The 15,698-nt window shown below is 38.9% G+C and overlaps 1 protein-coding gene across 3 annotated transcripts in view; it reads left to right on the top strand.

Annotated features, from left to right (window-relative positions):
• LOC136246797 (protein mesh-like) overlaps positions 1-15,698 on the top strand; it is a 107,247-nt gene that overhangs the window by 43,884 nt on the left and 47,665 nt on the right. For all 3 annotated transcript variants that reach the window (XM_066038356.1, XM_066038357.1, XM_066038355.1), the window contains exon 6: positions 7,329-7,570. In XM_066038356.1, coding sequence (XP_065894428.1) covers positions 7,329-7,570 — 242 coding nt within the window. The remainder of the gene's footprint in view (positions 1-7,328; positions 7,571-15,698) is intronic.

The following is a 15,698-nucleotide window of genomic DNA, read 5'->3' as shown; positions in this document are numbered from 1 at the left end:
GCTGATCTCTCTACATGGTGATTTTTTTGTAGTTGAATTCTGTATAGGTGATTTGTTTGCAGCTGAGCTCTTTAAATAATGGTTTCTTTGTAGCTGAACTCTCTCAAGGTAACTTCTTCTAGCTGATGTCTTTACAGGGTCACTAGTTTGTAGCTGAATTCTCTATATGGTGGTTTCTTTGTAACTGAACTCTCTACAAGGTAACTTTTTCTAGCTCATCTTTCTACAGGGTGATTTATTTGTAGCTGAATTCTGTACAGGTGATTTGTTTGCAGCTGAGCTCTTTAAATAATGGTTTCTTTGTAGCTGAACTCTCTCAAGGTAACTTCTTCTAGCTGATGTCTTTACAGGGTTACTAGTTTGTTGCTGAATTCTCTACATGGTGGTTTCTTTGTAACTGAACTCTCTACAAGGTAACTTTTTCTAGCTCATCTTTCTACAGGGTGATTTATTTGTAGCTGAATTCTGTACAGGTGATTTGTTTGCAGCTGAGCTCTTTAAAGAATGGTTTCTTTGTAGCTGAACTCTCTACAAGGTAACTTCTTCTAGCTGATGTCTCTACAAAGTCACTAATTTGTAGCTGAGCTCTCTACATGGTGGTTTCTTTGTAACTGAACTCTCTACAAGGTGACCTCTTCTAGCTGATCTTTCTACAGGGTGATTTGTTTGAAGCTGAACTCTCTACAAGGTAACTTCTTCTAGCTGATCTCTCTACAGGGAGATTTGTTTGTAGCTGAACTCTCTACATGATGGTTTCTTTGTAGCTGAACTCTCTGCAAGGTAACTTCTTCTATTGATCTCTCCACAGGGCGATTTGTTTGTAGCTGAACTCTCTACATGGTGGTTTCTTTGTAGCTGAATTCTACAAGGTGATTTTTTCTAGCTGAACTATCCCTTTCCATAGTTGCATGAACTCCCTACAAGGTAACTTCTTCTAGCTGATCTCTCTACAGGGTGACTTGTGTGTAGCTGATCTCTATACAGGTTTCTTGTTTCTAGCTGATCTCTTGAATTCTTTTCAGGGTGACTGCTCTATTAGGATGACTGCTCTATTAGAGTATCTCGATCTCGCACTTGCTGCACCAAGTTGGATTTCGTGTTATAACTCCGTGGCTTTAAGTCTGATTCTTCTACACCATTGATGAGCCTTTCTAAGATGATTACTCCATCTGTACAACGATTTTCAAAGCATTACCCCAAGCGGTTTATCTGGTAGGCGTGGCAAGTAGTCGTTTTTTTATTAGCCAATCTCGATTGCGTAATTGTTACACACTGTTGGTTTTTTCGTTGTATCTTCCTGTTTTTTAGCTCGATTTCTTTCAAACCACACAAGGTTTGAGGTTTAATAGTTAACCTATTCACCCACCGATTTTCAGCTTCTTCCCATACGCGGTTTACCCTGTAGGCGTGACAACATATTGGTGTTATTTTTCGTGAATAATCGCTCATAACTCTTTGCCTGTTTATCGTATTCCAGCCAAAGTTGGTACCGAGATGCGCCTTTATACCCCCCTTCTGTGTGCCAAATTTCAAGGCAATCGGATATGGCGTTCGCGTTTTATAGCAGTTTTTGTAAGTGTGCGACAAGAAAAAGAAAAATAAGAAGAAGAAGGAAAAAAACGAAGAAACTGAGCCAATTTTTGAAGTCGCATATCTCGGGAACGCGCGAAGCGATTTCGCTCAAATTTGGAATGTGGAGTGCTTCAGTTGGAGGGAATGTCCACAGCAAAAAATCGTCTTGTTTCATCAAGGATGCACAGAGCTACGGAGGTGCGAAAATTGCGTTTTCTTTCTTCCTGTCAATATACTCACGGGTGTTACGCGCCGGCTTCTTGGGCCGCACGACACACTACCGTGTGTCTTGATATATATATATATAATTTGTACATTTACTGATAAAATATTTAAAGCAGATCTACTTCATCTTTTCTTCTTCCTGTCGAAAAGAAAAAAAGATAGGTTAAAGAAGTCCCAAAGCCAGCCATAGGCCGGCTTTGGGGTATACAAATGCAAAAAGAAATGAAATCTAATCCAAAACAGCCAAGCTGTAAAAGAAGCGTGCGGCCCTCAAATTGGCACAAAAATTCACCTGAATTGTCGTTATTAAAATTTTTACCATTAACCTACCATCACAGCCATTTGTTGGCCGCCACCTTGGATTTCACATCTTTTTTCACCATAGCCTTTCTTGAGGGCTGCACGCTTTTTTTACAGCTTGGCTGTTTTGGATTAGATTAATTATTACATAAATCTTTTACTGTGGCCTCTGGTATGGTAGATGTCAGTGTTAGGAACAAGGAGTATGAGTTACATCATTTATAACCTGGCTTTTCAAAGTGTATTGAGTTAATATTGGGCGATTTTAATTTTGTTGGTGATTCTGAGAAACTCACATTTTTGTAGATTGAATGATATTTTCCAGTCTAGTGCCCACTGCTCTAGAGTTTTAAGGTCTTGCTGTAGTCTGTGGCAGTCATCTTGAGAGTGGATAGTAGTATACAGCAGTATGTCATCAATGTATAATTTATGTTTTGATGTTATTCTGTTAGGCTGGTTGTTGATAAAGTAGAGAAATAGTAGGGGGCAAGGACTGTCCACTGAGGAACACCAGAAGAAGTTCTAGATACGTCACTTAGCTAACCGTCAGTTATTACCTATTGAGATCTATTCAAAATGAAGTTCTTTATCCAATCTAATATTGTATCTCCACGGATACCATAGTGATGAAGCTTATGAAATAGGTAGTAATGGGTTACTCTATCGAATGCTTTGGAAAAATCCAAAACTACCACATCAGACTGATCTCCTTTATTAATAAGGCTGAAACGAATAGTACGAATATTCGTTATTCGTTCGTTAAGAAATATTCGTTATTCGTTAAATATTCGTTAATCGGATAATGTACACATTTAACCTTGAAAACATTTTGACAACTGAAAACTGTCATTGTAAAATGTAATTTTTCATCTTGATAATACATGTAAAGGACTTTTCTTTTTTAACATTTAAGGTTTTAGTAGTAATCAAAGTGATTTTGTCCCTTTCAAGCACCTAATTATACAGAAAATTCTTAAAGAATAATTCGTTAATTCGTTTGTTAATTTGAAGAATATTAGAATACCTAAAGTTTAATATTCGTTTCACCCCTATTTATTAAGTGTTTCAGCAAAGTCATTAACAGTTAGTATGAGCTGGTACTCACATGATCTTGATTGTTGAAATCCGTGTTGTTGATCACATAAAATTCTATGGCAAGATAGATGGGTGAATATGTGTGAATATATTATGTGTTCAAGGAACATATACAAGTTAAGGATACAGGCCTGTAGTTACTAGGAGAATCATGGTTGCCCTTCTTGAAATTGGATACAATGTATGCCTTTTTCCAAACTGGAGTTGTTGGAAACAGAGGGTTGAGGATGGCAAGTCACAGAAACAATAACACAATTATGGATTGCTAGATTCTGTTCACTGTTTGATCTTCTGTGCCTTAATTCACTTACTAGCTTTTGATGTTTTTCTTGATCCATTTTTGTTCTATCTGGAGCCAGATACACATTTTTATATTGGTCAAAGTTACAGAGCTTTCCAGGATGAGACAGGAATGTGCCTCTGGCAACCACATCATCAAAACTAATGAGTAGTGGTCTTGATTTGGACTCATTTTTGTGACGAAGGTGACTGACTAGATACATTAACATCATGACCAAAAATGGCGTTGAGTAGTTCTTTAATCTTTGGTGTGTCAGGTTTATACTTAGCATGGTTTTGCTTGGTTTATGAAACTGCGACATCCTGTTTATGGGCTTGTGTTTAGACCACTATAATGAAGTATGCTAGCCTGGAAAATGGCATAAAGTAGGGCTCTGTTAACGGGTGGTTGAGAAGTAAGGCAGTAGCACGGTTGTGCTCTAGGGATGGTTAATAACTTATACCAGCCGTTAATACCCTTATTACGAAGTAGTCGATACCCGTAAGTAATTGTGTGCTCTTCCTGCTATGAAGTGTTGAATTGTTCCATTCGATATAGTGTTTCTTTTATCCATTTAAGCTTTATTTTGATATCATACAGTACGATAGTGACTGTATAGTAGGGACCACAAAGGAGTAGGTGTGACCCACGAAATAATATCACCCGAAAAACAGCCTCAGTTTCCCCTGACGACGATGAGGCAGTATTGGTTAGGTAGAACTAAGCACAAACAAGCTTTCAGATTGACCTAAAATGCTTTCAACAAGTTGCCACAGAATTTTAAAAATAATTTATTTAACAGAATTTTCTACTGACTGAGTAAGTAAGTAAGTAACTGGCTGACTGGTGCCTTCAGACAAGCGTAACTCGATAATGGCTATGGCTATGGGTTTGATTTTTTCACTGTTTGACGTCGTTTCGGCCCGACGGGTGCCTTTTGGCATACCACATGCATTCTTCATGGACTTACCAGTGTCCTCCTTTGTGTCCCATTCATCTTTGCTGACAGCGAAAGTGTCGATTTGACAATAGTACGTGATGGCTTCCCTTTATAACGGAAATTGTCTGTATTTGTCATAGTGGCTATTGTGATAGCAGAGGTATTTTCAAACAGTTCTTGATTCATACTGCTGTGTAACAGATTGAACATAGCCGACAACGAAGCATAATGGATACTTTACTTTTCAGATAATAATTGATATAACTGGGGCGTGCGGCACCATTTCTTTCAGTTTGCGTGGATTGCAGAGGTGCTTTTCGACCAGTTCTTGATTCAAAATGCTGCGTAACTGGTTGAACAAAGCTGACAATGAAGCGTAATGGATACTTCACTTTTCAGATAATAATTTGGCCACACGGTGCCATTTCAGATGTGTGGGTTCACCAGGCCATAATAATTATTTACAAAAGTTAACAAACAAGTACACAGAAAATTTTGGACTTTTCAACTAGAGTAGGGACCATAGCACATTGATAAAAAGTACTGAAACAAGTTGGAGTAGTGCATGATATTAAATCATAGCAAAACAATAAGAAGTGTTATATCCCTACTGTGTATTTCCATTATGGTATCATGAGCACAGTAGGGATATAACACATTCTTATTATTTTACTGTCATTTAATATTGTGCACTACTCCAACTTGTTTGAGTACTTTTTATCAATGTGCTATGGTCCCTACTCTAGTTGAAAATTCCAAATTTTTCTGTGTACTTGTAATATCTAGTGGACACATTGAATATAGGTAACCGAACCAAGTCGTGCTGGCATGGCAGTTTTATATGGGCTGGCCCAGTTTGGCTCGGCTCAGTTCTGTGGGCATTTATACTGTAGTGAAAACTGAGACAAGTTATGCCAAACTAAGTCAGTGCACGACATAAGGCAAGTGTAAATGCAGTATAAGTGTCAGATGACTCGCTTAAATTATAAACAATTAAGTTTCTACTGCTCTGTTCTCTGTCAGCCAACTTGTCCAAGATATTCATTGTAGTTGTAGCAGAGGTTGTTGTAGAAGAGTGGCTGTTAGTTTGAGTGTGGATAATTGATCTCCATCTGTAGATTACTGTTCCTGGAGAGGAGACTTTCAATCTTCAAGGACAAATCACTGACTGACTGACTGTATTAGAGAATCATATGTAGATGAAAGTGACTGAACTGATTTGTTAATTTCCTCAACTGGAGGAAATTCACTTTGTGACAATTTCAAATCTGAAACTAATTGCTTGATACTACTGTTACAGTAGTTAAATTCACAGTAATACAATACGTCGGTGACCTGTGAGAACACAGCATTCGTTTTCATATAACTCACTTGAGATTCCTTCGCACTCATTGTGTACCCAGCAGTGACACAGATCACACTGTATTGCTTTACTTTCAGCAGTACAATCCTCGTCGCAGTGAGGGAATTTCCCACCAGGTAAATTATAGAGCTTGTTCTCATTGGGATTAGCTGCAGAAGCTGGAGATTCAGAGGCTCCTTAGGCTTTTTTCTTGGGGGGTGGGTGTCTCCACCCAGTCAGTCTGAACGTTTAGACATTCATGTTTCACTGCCAATTCTAAATAGGGAACACCACAAGAAAACACTCAATAAAGTGATGTTACTGGCCTTAAAAGGTACCATTATCCAAGAAAGGAATGCCATGGTACTACAGCATTTTCACTAAGATTAGTAAAAAGGTTGATGAAATGACTTCGCCAAAAGTATGAATATGCAACTCATATCATGTGATGTTTTAAAAAAGATATCTTTGGACTTGTCCATTCATCATAACAGATGTAGCTACAACATAGGACTCTATATAATCTATTTCCCATAATCAAATTCTTTTACCCATGCTTATAAAATAAATGGAGTGGTTGAACTTGTGTGGCTTGGTTGACTACTGTTAGCCTTGGATGAGCAATGATCAAAATGAGGTTTGTAATGCTTGAAGTCTCTCTACTAGCAAGTCCCTAACATGGATTTTAAAAACCTCGTTATCTTCCAAAGATCAGAGCATATTATGTAATAAAGGTATATAGGTGTGATTGCAGTGTTGTTCATCTGGCCATAAGCCATAAATTTTTGGTACGTACATTTTCATTCTATCATACCAAACCTAATCTTCTCAAATTTTAAAATCTAGTACAAAACAGTGCATTACAAAATAAAATTAGGACGGTTGTTAGAGTATTAAGTAGTTCATTTGTTGTACTAATATGTGACCAGATCTGCGAAAACCCGACATAATGGTGTATTTTTCAAATTCTTTATTATTGAATATTTATAATCTACTTAGCCAAGTGTATGCACTGGCCAAGTTTTAGCCTTGTATGCCAACAACTTTTGGAGTTACAGTCCTACTAAGTAGCGACAACAGAAAGATCGATTTGTACAGCAAGTATTGGGAAAATAAATTACATGCGCTGGCACACAATGCAGTACAGAGCTGCAACTTGCACCATTGCTCTCACCATAAATAGGGAAGGTAATTACTGAGTAAGTTGTTTCTTCTATTACCATTCTTCACTACATACAGAGACGAAATCAGTGAAGAAAAACCAATTACGTATGATTGTTTCGATGTGATTTAAACAAATGCCCATAACTTACATATCATTTAGTCTACTGCAATGAAACAAAAAATAATATCTTTGAACTCCTCTTGAGTAGGTGAATAAGATATCCAGGTTTTAATCATTGGACTGTTTCTTTACAAAGAACAAAGCATTAAAACTTTATGATTTTTTTTTGGATTACGCAAATATTTGACCTATTGCAATCAATGGCTTATACTGAAAATTTGGGCTTGTGCCATTATGTCGGGTTTTCGCAGATCTGGTCACATATACAAACTTTTGTTTTTATATGTAGTAATTTTGGCCAACAATGTTGTTATGATACTGAAGGAAAATATATTACTACCAATGGACCAGCAGGATCAGCTGATTATTACTTTCCAGGAACACATTACTTACAGCACCAATCATCAGATTATTTTCCATACAAAGTTTGCTGTGTTGATTCTAATCCTACATATTGTGCACAATATTATGAAAGAAGACCAATCGCAAAAGATAATGGCACTGTTTGCACTAGTACAGAATCTAACAAAGGTATGTACGTACGTATGTGAATGGTAGTGGTGTTACTTTGCTTTGTTTCATAGTAAATAAATTTTCGCATGTAACAATTTACAAAAAAAATTACACGATACACGAAAACATCTAGCTATAACTACTGGCCAAAGTTCTCAACTGTGCATGTGGGTAAACTATATTGTATGTATTGGCTTTGTTGGCTGACAATTGTTTTGCTGTATGCTGCGAAAGATTGAGATATACTGTAGTAGAGCAGTCATGTAAAATATATTTTATTAGGTAAATCATAGAAAACATGTTTAAACATATTTTTCTATGTTATAGAATTTTGAATGATATTATTACATGTTATGAGGTAAAGTACAATCCATGCCTAAACCGCCTAGTTGTTATGAACAGTGTGGCCTTCACAAAAAACACTTGGGTTAATAACATTGTAAACACAAAGGAGTTGGCTGCAATGTAATACATACATTTAGCATTGATATCATTAGTCACCCTTTTTTGGTTTTATAACTTTAAAATCCTGGTGTTTTGAAGATTTAAATACTGTAGTAAACAACATAAACAATGTGAGCAATAGGCTATTTATTTACTTATATAGGAGACAGATGCAACTTTGAAACCATATTGAAATTTATCCTTCAGGTGTATGTCATTATGTATATATTGTATCTTGAATCCTGGAGACTATCGCTTGAGCATTAGTGGCACAAGTGATTTGCCTGATAAATACGCACAAGCACAAGGGCTGCAGGCCTGAGTATATCAGGAAAATCACAAAGGTCCATGTTACAACTGGTATTTTCCACTTGGGTGACTCATCTCAAGTGTGGGAAACTGTAAGTACGCTTTTCCAAGTGCATTTTTTTGTGCCATTGTGAAATTTAAATTGTGGGTAACCTACAGTAACACAAGAAAAACCACAAGGTCTTATTGAGGCAGAGCGTAAGTGTGATGATGCTAACATGCAGAAAGCAGTGCACAATGAAGCAGAGACAACCGAAACGCAAGGTTATAATAACTTACTGTAATAGCTGTGAATAAACAAATATGTTGGCACACATTAGTGTCTATCTAAATCCATTAGGTGCCACGTAAAACATGGACTACAGTTTCATCAAAAGAATCTGATGATTCTGGGAAATGCCTGAAAATGTAGTATATCAAAAACATACTCCCTCCTAAGCAGGATGCAGTTTTTTAGTATACTACCTCTATTTCTCATTAATGAACACAGATAGCATTGCCATATGACATTTGTATACTTGTTCTTTCCTTTGAAGTGAGGTGTGAAAATGATGCATTACTTAATACGCATATGTGACTGGCTCTTCGAAAGCTGGTCTTATCGCCTATTTACAAGCATTGAGAAATGCCTGTTTTACATAATAAATTAGAGTGTTATAGCTTGCTATTGATCAGAGCTACCTGTTACTGTATCAGATTTTCACACATTTTAGACCAATTCCTTACCTTCAAGAGCATCCACTGTGCAAGTAGATAACAGCTAAGTTTTCTGCCAGTTAGACAGTTTTTTTAAAATTTGAGGTTGACTGTATTAGGCTAACTCCAAAATGGGCAGTGGATGATAGACGGCGAGAAATTGTTTACAAAATGTAAGAGGAACACATAGGGACCCAGTTATGTGCCATCTAGGGTTTGAAACTGGCTAAAATGAAAGGAAATTTACAGCACAGGTATGGAGCTCTACAGCCACATACAACCATTCCAAGGTTGTCCAGAGCTTCATCAGGACTCTAGACTACTTGAGTGCGAGCTTTTGAAAAGCAGCCAACAAAAGCATGTGACTCAAGTCCAGCTGATTTTGACAGAGAAATTTGATAATGTTTTCAAGTAGTTTTGTGTTCATGGTTAAAAAAAATTCTGCTGTCGTGGGTGATAAGACCAGTTTTCGTAGACCCAGTCATACAATATATGTGACCCAATTTTGGAAAACCATCCTTTTGGGCACATGCAAAATTTGCAGGAAAACTCAATTGAGCAATTCTTTTTAATTAATTTTTTTACACATTTGGATTTTTATTTTTATTTATTTTATTTATTAATGCTTTACAGCACAAGTGCTGAAGGTCTGTAGGACACCTGGTCCTACAGCCTGCTCAAAGACTTTAGCTACATAAGGTATGTTTGAAAAGTTGGAGAAAGGAGAAAAAATCCATGACTGGACCTAGGTAGCCTCGAACCTGCAGCCATCCGATTTACGCTATAGTTACATGATAATAACAAGGAGAAAACATCCTGACCACCTGGTAGACTCCTGGATAAAGCAACTGTGAAATTTCACACCCAAAGCTTCTTTCTGCTAGGAGATATGGATGATTTTATCAGACCATGTAGTGATTTCACTGTGCGTGGGACACCAATCAACTTGCAAATGGGGTGATTTGTTCAAGTGCTAGAATGGTTAAAACTAAGTCTTAGACAATGATACATGGCATTTAACTAAAGAAAAAGACCAGGAATACTTAATTCAACTATCGATTTATAATATTTTTAGACAGTAGGAATGGAATTATTTGTAAACAAAGTGATTTGTCACAATTTGTCATGCTTAATCACTCACAGAGTTCGATGCAATAATATGAAAAATTATTTTGTAATGTATTAGACAGTAAATTGACCATATCTCTGGAACCCTTCAAGATATCAAGCTGAAATTTTGGCACAAGGTTGACAAACACCCAGTGCCTCATTTTAGCTACAAAAGAGAAAATTGACCAATGTGCCAGAAAGTATGGTTTTCCAAAATTGGCCACGTATATGTGTGTATGTCTGAGCCAGTAGTAATATTAAGTGTGCATACTGTATCTACATAAGTAGCTGTTGTGTATTATGATGTAGATATACCTACACATACAATCATGTATAGTTTCTCCACTTACTAGCATCTAATCTCCTAAAGTACATTAGATCAATATCATGATGGTTAACTATAATGGGTTATTCCATGTCAAATCAACAAGTAATTTAGGGTCACCTCTCAGATTTTGATGAAACTTGGTATGTTTGTAGTACCTATGATGCTTATCAATCATGCAAATTTTTAGCTCCATTCACCCCATAGTTTCTGATTTATGACCACAAAAATTAGTCCATCTCTAGTTGCAAAATCGACTGTAAACTTTGGACTGTGTAAATATTTTTAAACACAATTTTCACTGATAAAGACTGTTGATTGATCCTTCCAGGGATCCCTAAATTATGGGATATCTGCTTAATTATGTTTCAAAAGTACTTTATTGAAAAGTTTATTTCAAAAAAGGCTGCTTGAAATTCTTCAAACTTTTTATTGAATAATTACTGGGTCATGGTATAAATTTTTTGTGGTGGGACCACAATGGGCTCAAGAGATATAATGAATTATGTAATACTTTCACACTTCAGATCAAAGGAGCCACCCGGGCTCCATTTCGTATGTAGCCTAGCTAACCGGGCTACATATGAAATGCAGCGAGGTACATCTGAGCAGTGGTTATATAGACATCAAGGCCAAAATTGATTGTGGGGATTGATTAATACTCACATGATTAGGATGCACAACTTGGATTTTGCCATGAAAACCACTCAGATGCAGAGCGTTTTGTTATCCTCGCCATCCTATGATTGAAAAACATTGGGCTAAGGTGAGAACTAGTGTTATAGTTTATTCACCAATCATTTCCACATGTTTTCAAATACGGTCATGCCCCCATCATGAAGCTGCCACTCTGCACGGAGGAACTACTCTACAAGCAAGTTTACCTATCTAGGCCTTCAGTGAACTCCGTACTTTTCCATAAATGATTCAATAACATTAATTAAACAAAACATTAAACTCGCCTTACCAAAATCCTTCATTATATCTCTAAGATATGTCCGTTCATCATAACTGAACGTAACCAGAACGTACTAGCTGCTGACCTGTAATCAAAAATTTTAGGTATGCATATATAATACAGCCAGTGGCTGTACTTGTATTGCCTTGCTCATATTGCCTTGGGTGATTGATCTCCTTGTACAGGCTATCAGCCTGATAAGTGCTACATATTAGTTGTAACACAGGGCATTTGGGCTTTGTATGATATGTATGCCCTCTGCCCTCGGGCCGCAACCAGGCAAAGCCTTCATGCCTGTGTTACAACTATTACTTTGTCTATTATTGCTGTATGGGGGTGTATACTCCAATAACCACTCGCAACAAAGCCATGCCAAGTTTGTCTTACGGAGTGAAGATATCTAAGTAGAGTCTAACCTGTATTAATGACCTCTGTATTGAAAGACCATCTATGTGCTGCAGTTAATTTATACTTCTTTAATTGAATAGTAATGTACAGCTCCAAAGCATCAATCCTTTCTAGTAAATCCAAAAATGGTCCACACTAGACAGGTGGACTTAAAATGAGATCACCATGTGCCATAAACATGTGAATGTTGTACCATCTTGTCAAATCCAACTGTAGTGCACTTATGTCCATACGTAGCCCTACTCCACACTATTCAAGTTATGTACAGGGCTGCATAGGTACAACAGACCTCCTCAAAAATGATACCTGTGTGATAACTAGGTTGATAATTAACATCATGCGATCCAATAGAATAATGCACTACAACATTCATACATTATTGGCCTAAATCATATAGCCTAATTAACTACATAGTACTGTTCCATATGTCTATTGTCAACTATTTCCTACACCTCCCCACCAAGCTTTTCACAAGATGTGAAAAAGCTTAATATGGGCCCTGCCAGGTGGGGTCCTCAATAAGTCTCTGTGGCCTCCTGCTGACTCTGCTAGAATGTCGTGGCAATGATAACTCCATTGATGAAGATTGTTGTTCTTGATATTGAATGAGTGGTGCTGGTTGTGGTAGTAACGACAATGGTACTCTGCGTCGGATGAATCTTCGATTTCTGATGAGGATCTTTCCTGATGATGTCTTAATCGTGTACTGGCGATATGGTCCAATTGCAATGACTTCTCCATAAGTGTCCCATAATTTTGTTCTGGGATTTTGCAGAGCTACTTGGGACTGTAACTGTATGTCTGGTAGTGGGCAAGTATTGCGGTTGTAATAATTTGTGGCCTGTTGCTGGACTTTTTCTGCCTTGACCCTAGCCTGATTTTGTTGTAATTGTGTTATAGGAGTGAATGAACTGGTGTGGGCAGGGAGAGTGTCCTGTATTGGGTGTCCGAACTACTTGTGTGCAGGTGACAGCCTGTCTTTCACTGAAGGTGTATTTCTAAACTATAGCAAAGCTCTGTAAAGCTTGTCACCATCTAAATATCTACCGTTCCAAGCTGTACGGATGATTTTCTTCATGGATTTAATGGTGGCTTCTGCTTTGCGATTACTTTGTGGGTAGTGTGGGGATGACATCTGGTGTTAGAACTTCCATTGTGTAGCAATTAATGAAACTGATTGGAAGAGAATTGTGGTCCTCCATCTGACCAAGATGTATCCGGGGCTGCTGTACTTGCAAATAACTCTCTGAGTACAGTGATCAAATTGGTGGTGTTTGCCGATTTACCCATGGGAACTACGGTTGGTCAATCTGTGTAGCAGTCCACAATAACAAGGTAACATTGGCCTCCATGATAACAGAAATCAGCTGCCAATTCTTTGTTAGGACGAGGTGGAAGTGGCTTTGCAATCATTGGCTTTCTGGTGTTTGATGGCCTATGAACTTGACATTGTGTACATTGTGAGACTATGTTGTCTATATCATTATCCAGGCCTGGCCAGTAAACTGTGAGCCGTGCGCGTTGCTTGGTGTGCACTACATCTTGGTGTGATTCATGCAGTTGGTTGAGGATTCCTCAATGCATCTGAGAAGGGATCAACAGGTGACAATCATATACAATTAAGTCATCATCAACAGTGAGGTGATGCCGCAACTGCCAGTAATGTTTACAAGACTCTGGTAAGTCTCCCCTATGGTTTGGAAACCCCTGCATGATGATGCCTTTCCACTGCTGGTGTTCTTCATCCTGCCTTGCCTGCTGTCGCAGGCCTTGGAGCCGTACACTCTCTTCTGTACTGCTTGACTGTCGGACTCTCATCTCTGAAATGGAAATGATTGGGGTATGGTCCTCCTCGCATTCTGCGATTGCATCATCTTGTGTCGGTTCCTTGATCGGGTAGCGTGACAGTGCATCAGGTGCTGCATTCGTACTACCCTTACACTGAAATTATAAGCCATCAGTCTGGTCCTCGGGTGTTACAATCTAGGGTTATCAATTTCGTCTAGTCGGTGGTTGTTAAGAATGGGCACCAATGGGCTATGATCTGTGAAGACTTGGAAATTCTGCAGGCCATGTAAAAACGTGTTACACTTCATGACTGCCCATGCAACAGCCAACAGCTCTAGTTCTATGACGGCATATCTGGACTCTGCTGGTGTGAGAAAACGAGAGCCTGCCTGTACCATGGACCATTGCTCTGTACCTATCTGCTGCTGTTGTAAGATGAAGCCTACCCCATGTCTACTAGCATCTGTGCATAGTCTTGTTGGTTTGTCTAGACTGAAGTATGCTAATGTGGGGACTTCTGTAAGGTGCTCTTTCACCCTAGTAAATGCTTGCTCATGTTCAGCAGACCATAAAAAGGCATTTTTTGTGCTTAATAGAGGATGCAATGGTACTAGCAGTTTAGCAATCATGTCTGTACTAGATGAAAGCTGATTAACAAGGCTAAAGAAAGAGCGAAGGTCAGAGCGGCTGGAGGGAACAGGAAAGGAGGTTATGGCATCAGTGATTGATGAGTCAATGCGGTAACCCTCAGTGGACAAGTTGAAGCCTGCAAAAGTGATTGTTGTCTGGAAGAATATGCATTTATCATGGTTGAGCAATATTTGGTAGTCTTGGCAATGTTGCAGAAACTGTTTGACATGTGTAATATGACTGTCCTTGTCCTTATCAAATATTACCACATCATCCACCAATCTGCAAAATGCTGATAGGCCTTCAAATACCTCTGCCATGTGACAGTTGTAATGTTCTGCTATGGATGATAGCCCATACGGTGCTCTTAAGTACTTAAACCTCCCAAATGGAGCAATGAAGGTGGTGTACAACTGGCTTTCCTCATCAAGTGGACATTGGTGGTACCCCTTGGCTGCACCAATCACTGTGAAGTATTTTGCTTCACTGGAAGAGATGTCTGCTACTGCCTCTGCAGGAGTTGGAGACTGGTATTGCTCTTGTTTGACGTATTGGTTAAGACAGGAAGGTCAACACACATGCGGGTCCTATCCGACCCTTTCTTAGGGGTTACTACTATAGGGGAGCACCACTCTGTCACTTCAGTAACTGGGGCAATGATGCCCTATTCTTGCAATACATCAAGCTCTGCTTGTAACTTGTCCCTGTAGGGAATAGGATTGACCTTGGCATCTTTACACAGAATGGCACAGCATCTTCCATCAGGGTAATATGGAACTTCTCTCCCTCCATCACGTGGATTTGGCCATCAAACACTGCTGGGTATTGAGCCACTAGGGTTTGGGCCACTGACTGGTTCTTAGTTTGCTGGATCAGCGTACATGCAGTTGTCATTTTCTGAGGATCTCCTTGCAGTAGCTGGACTGCTGGTTGTGGGTAGTATGGAGGCAGTATTCCTAAGCCTTTGGCAGTTTTCCATGAAATTAGTGCACCTGTTACTCCAGGATATATGTGCAATTCATCTTAGTACTTCAATGCACCCAGCTGGATAGTAATTGGTATCTTATCCAGTGGTACCATGCTGGAACCATTCACCGTTCTTGGACTGATGTTTGATAGAAGTATGTTGTCGATGTGATCGCCTAGTGCTTGAAGCATCTCCTGCCCTGCAGCTGAAATGTCTGCTCCTGAATCTGGGAGTACATCAATGTAGTGGGAACCAGCAGGTGATGAAACACAGACAGTAACGCTCGGTGCTGGCTCTGTGGCAGTGTCATCCACTTTGTATAGCTGCAAGTGGTTAGCCTGGCTATGATGCTGAGACTGCAGTCGGATGGCATTTGCACCTGGTTGGAGTTGAGGGACAGCCAGCTCCTGTGTGGTGCCATGGTACTGGTGAGATGGTAATGCCTGTGATTGTGGTGGCTGTAAAGTGTTGCCAGGGTGCTGTCGAATGCCCCTGATCCGACACACTTTGA

This window comes from Dysidea avara, chromosome 2 (assembly GCF_963678975.1).
Source record: "Dysidea avara chromosome 2, odDysAvar1.4, whole genome shotgun sequence".
Lineage (NCBI taxonomy): Eukaryota > Metazoa > Porifera > Demospongiae > Dictyoceratida > Dysideidae > Dysidea > Dysidea avara.
The sequence above is the reverse complement of the archived record's forward strand: the minus strand, read 5'-3'. Positions and strand labels throughout refer to the sequence as shown.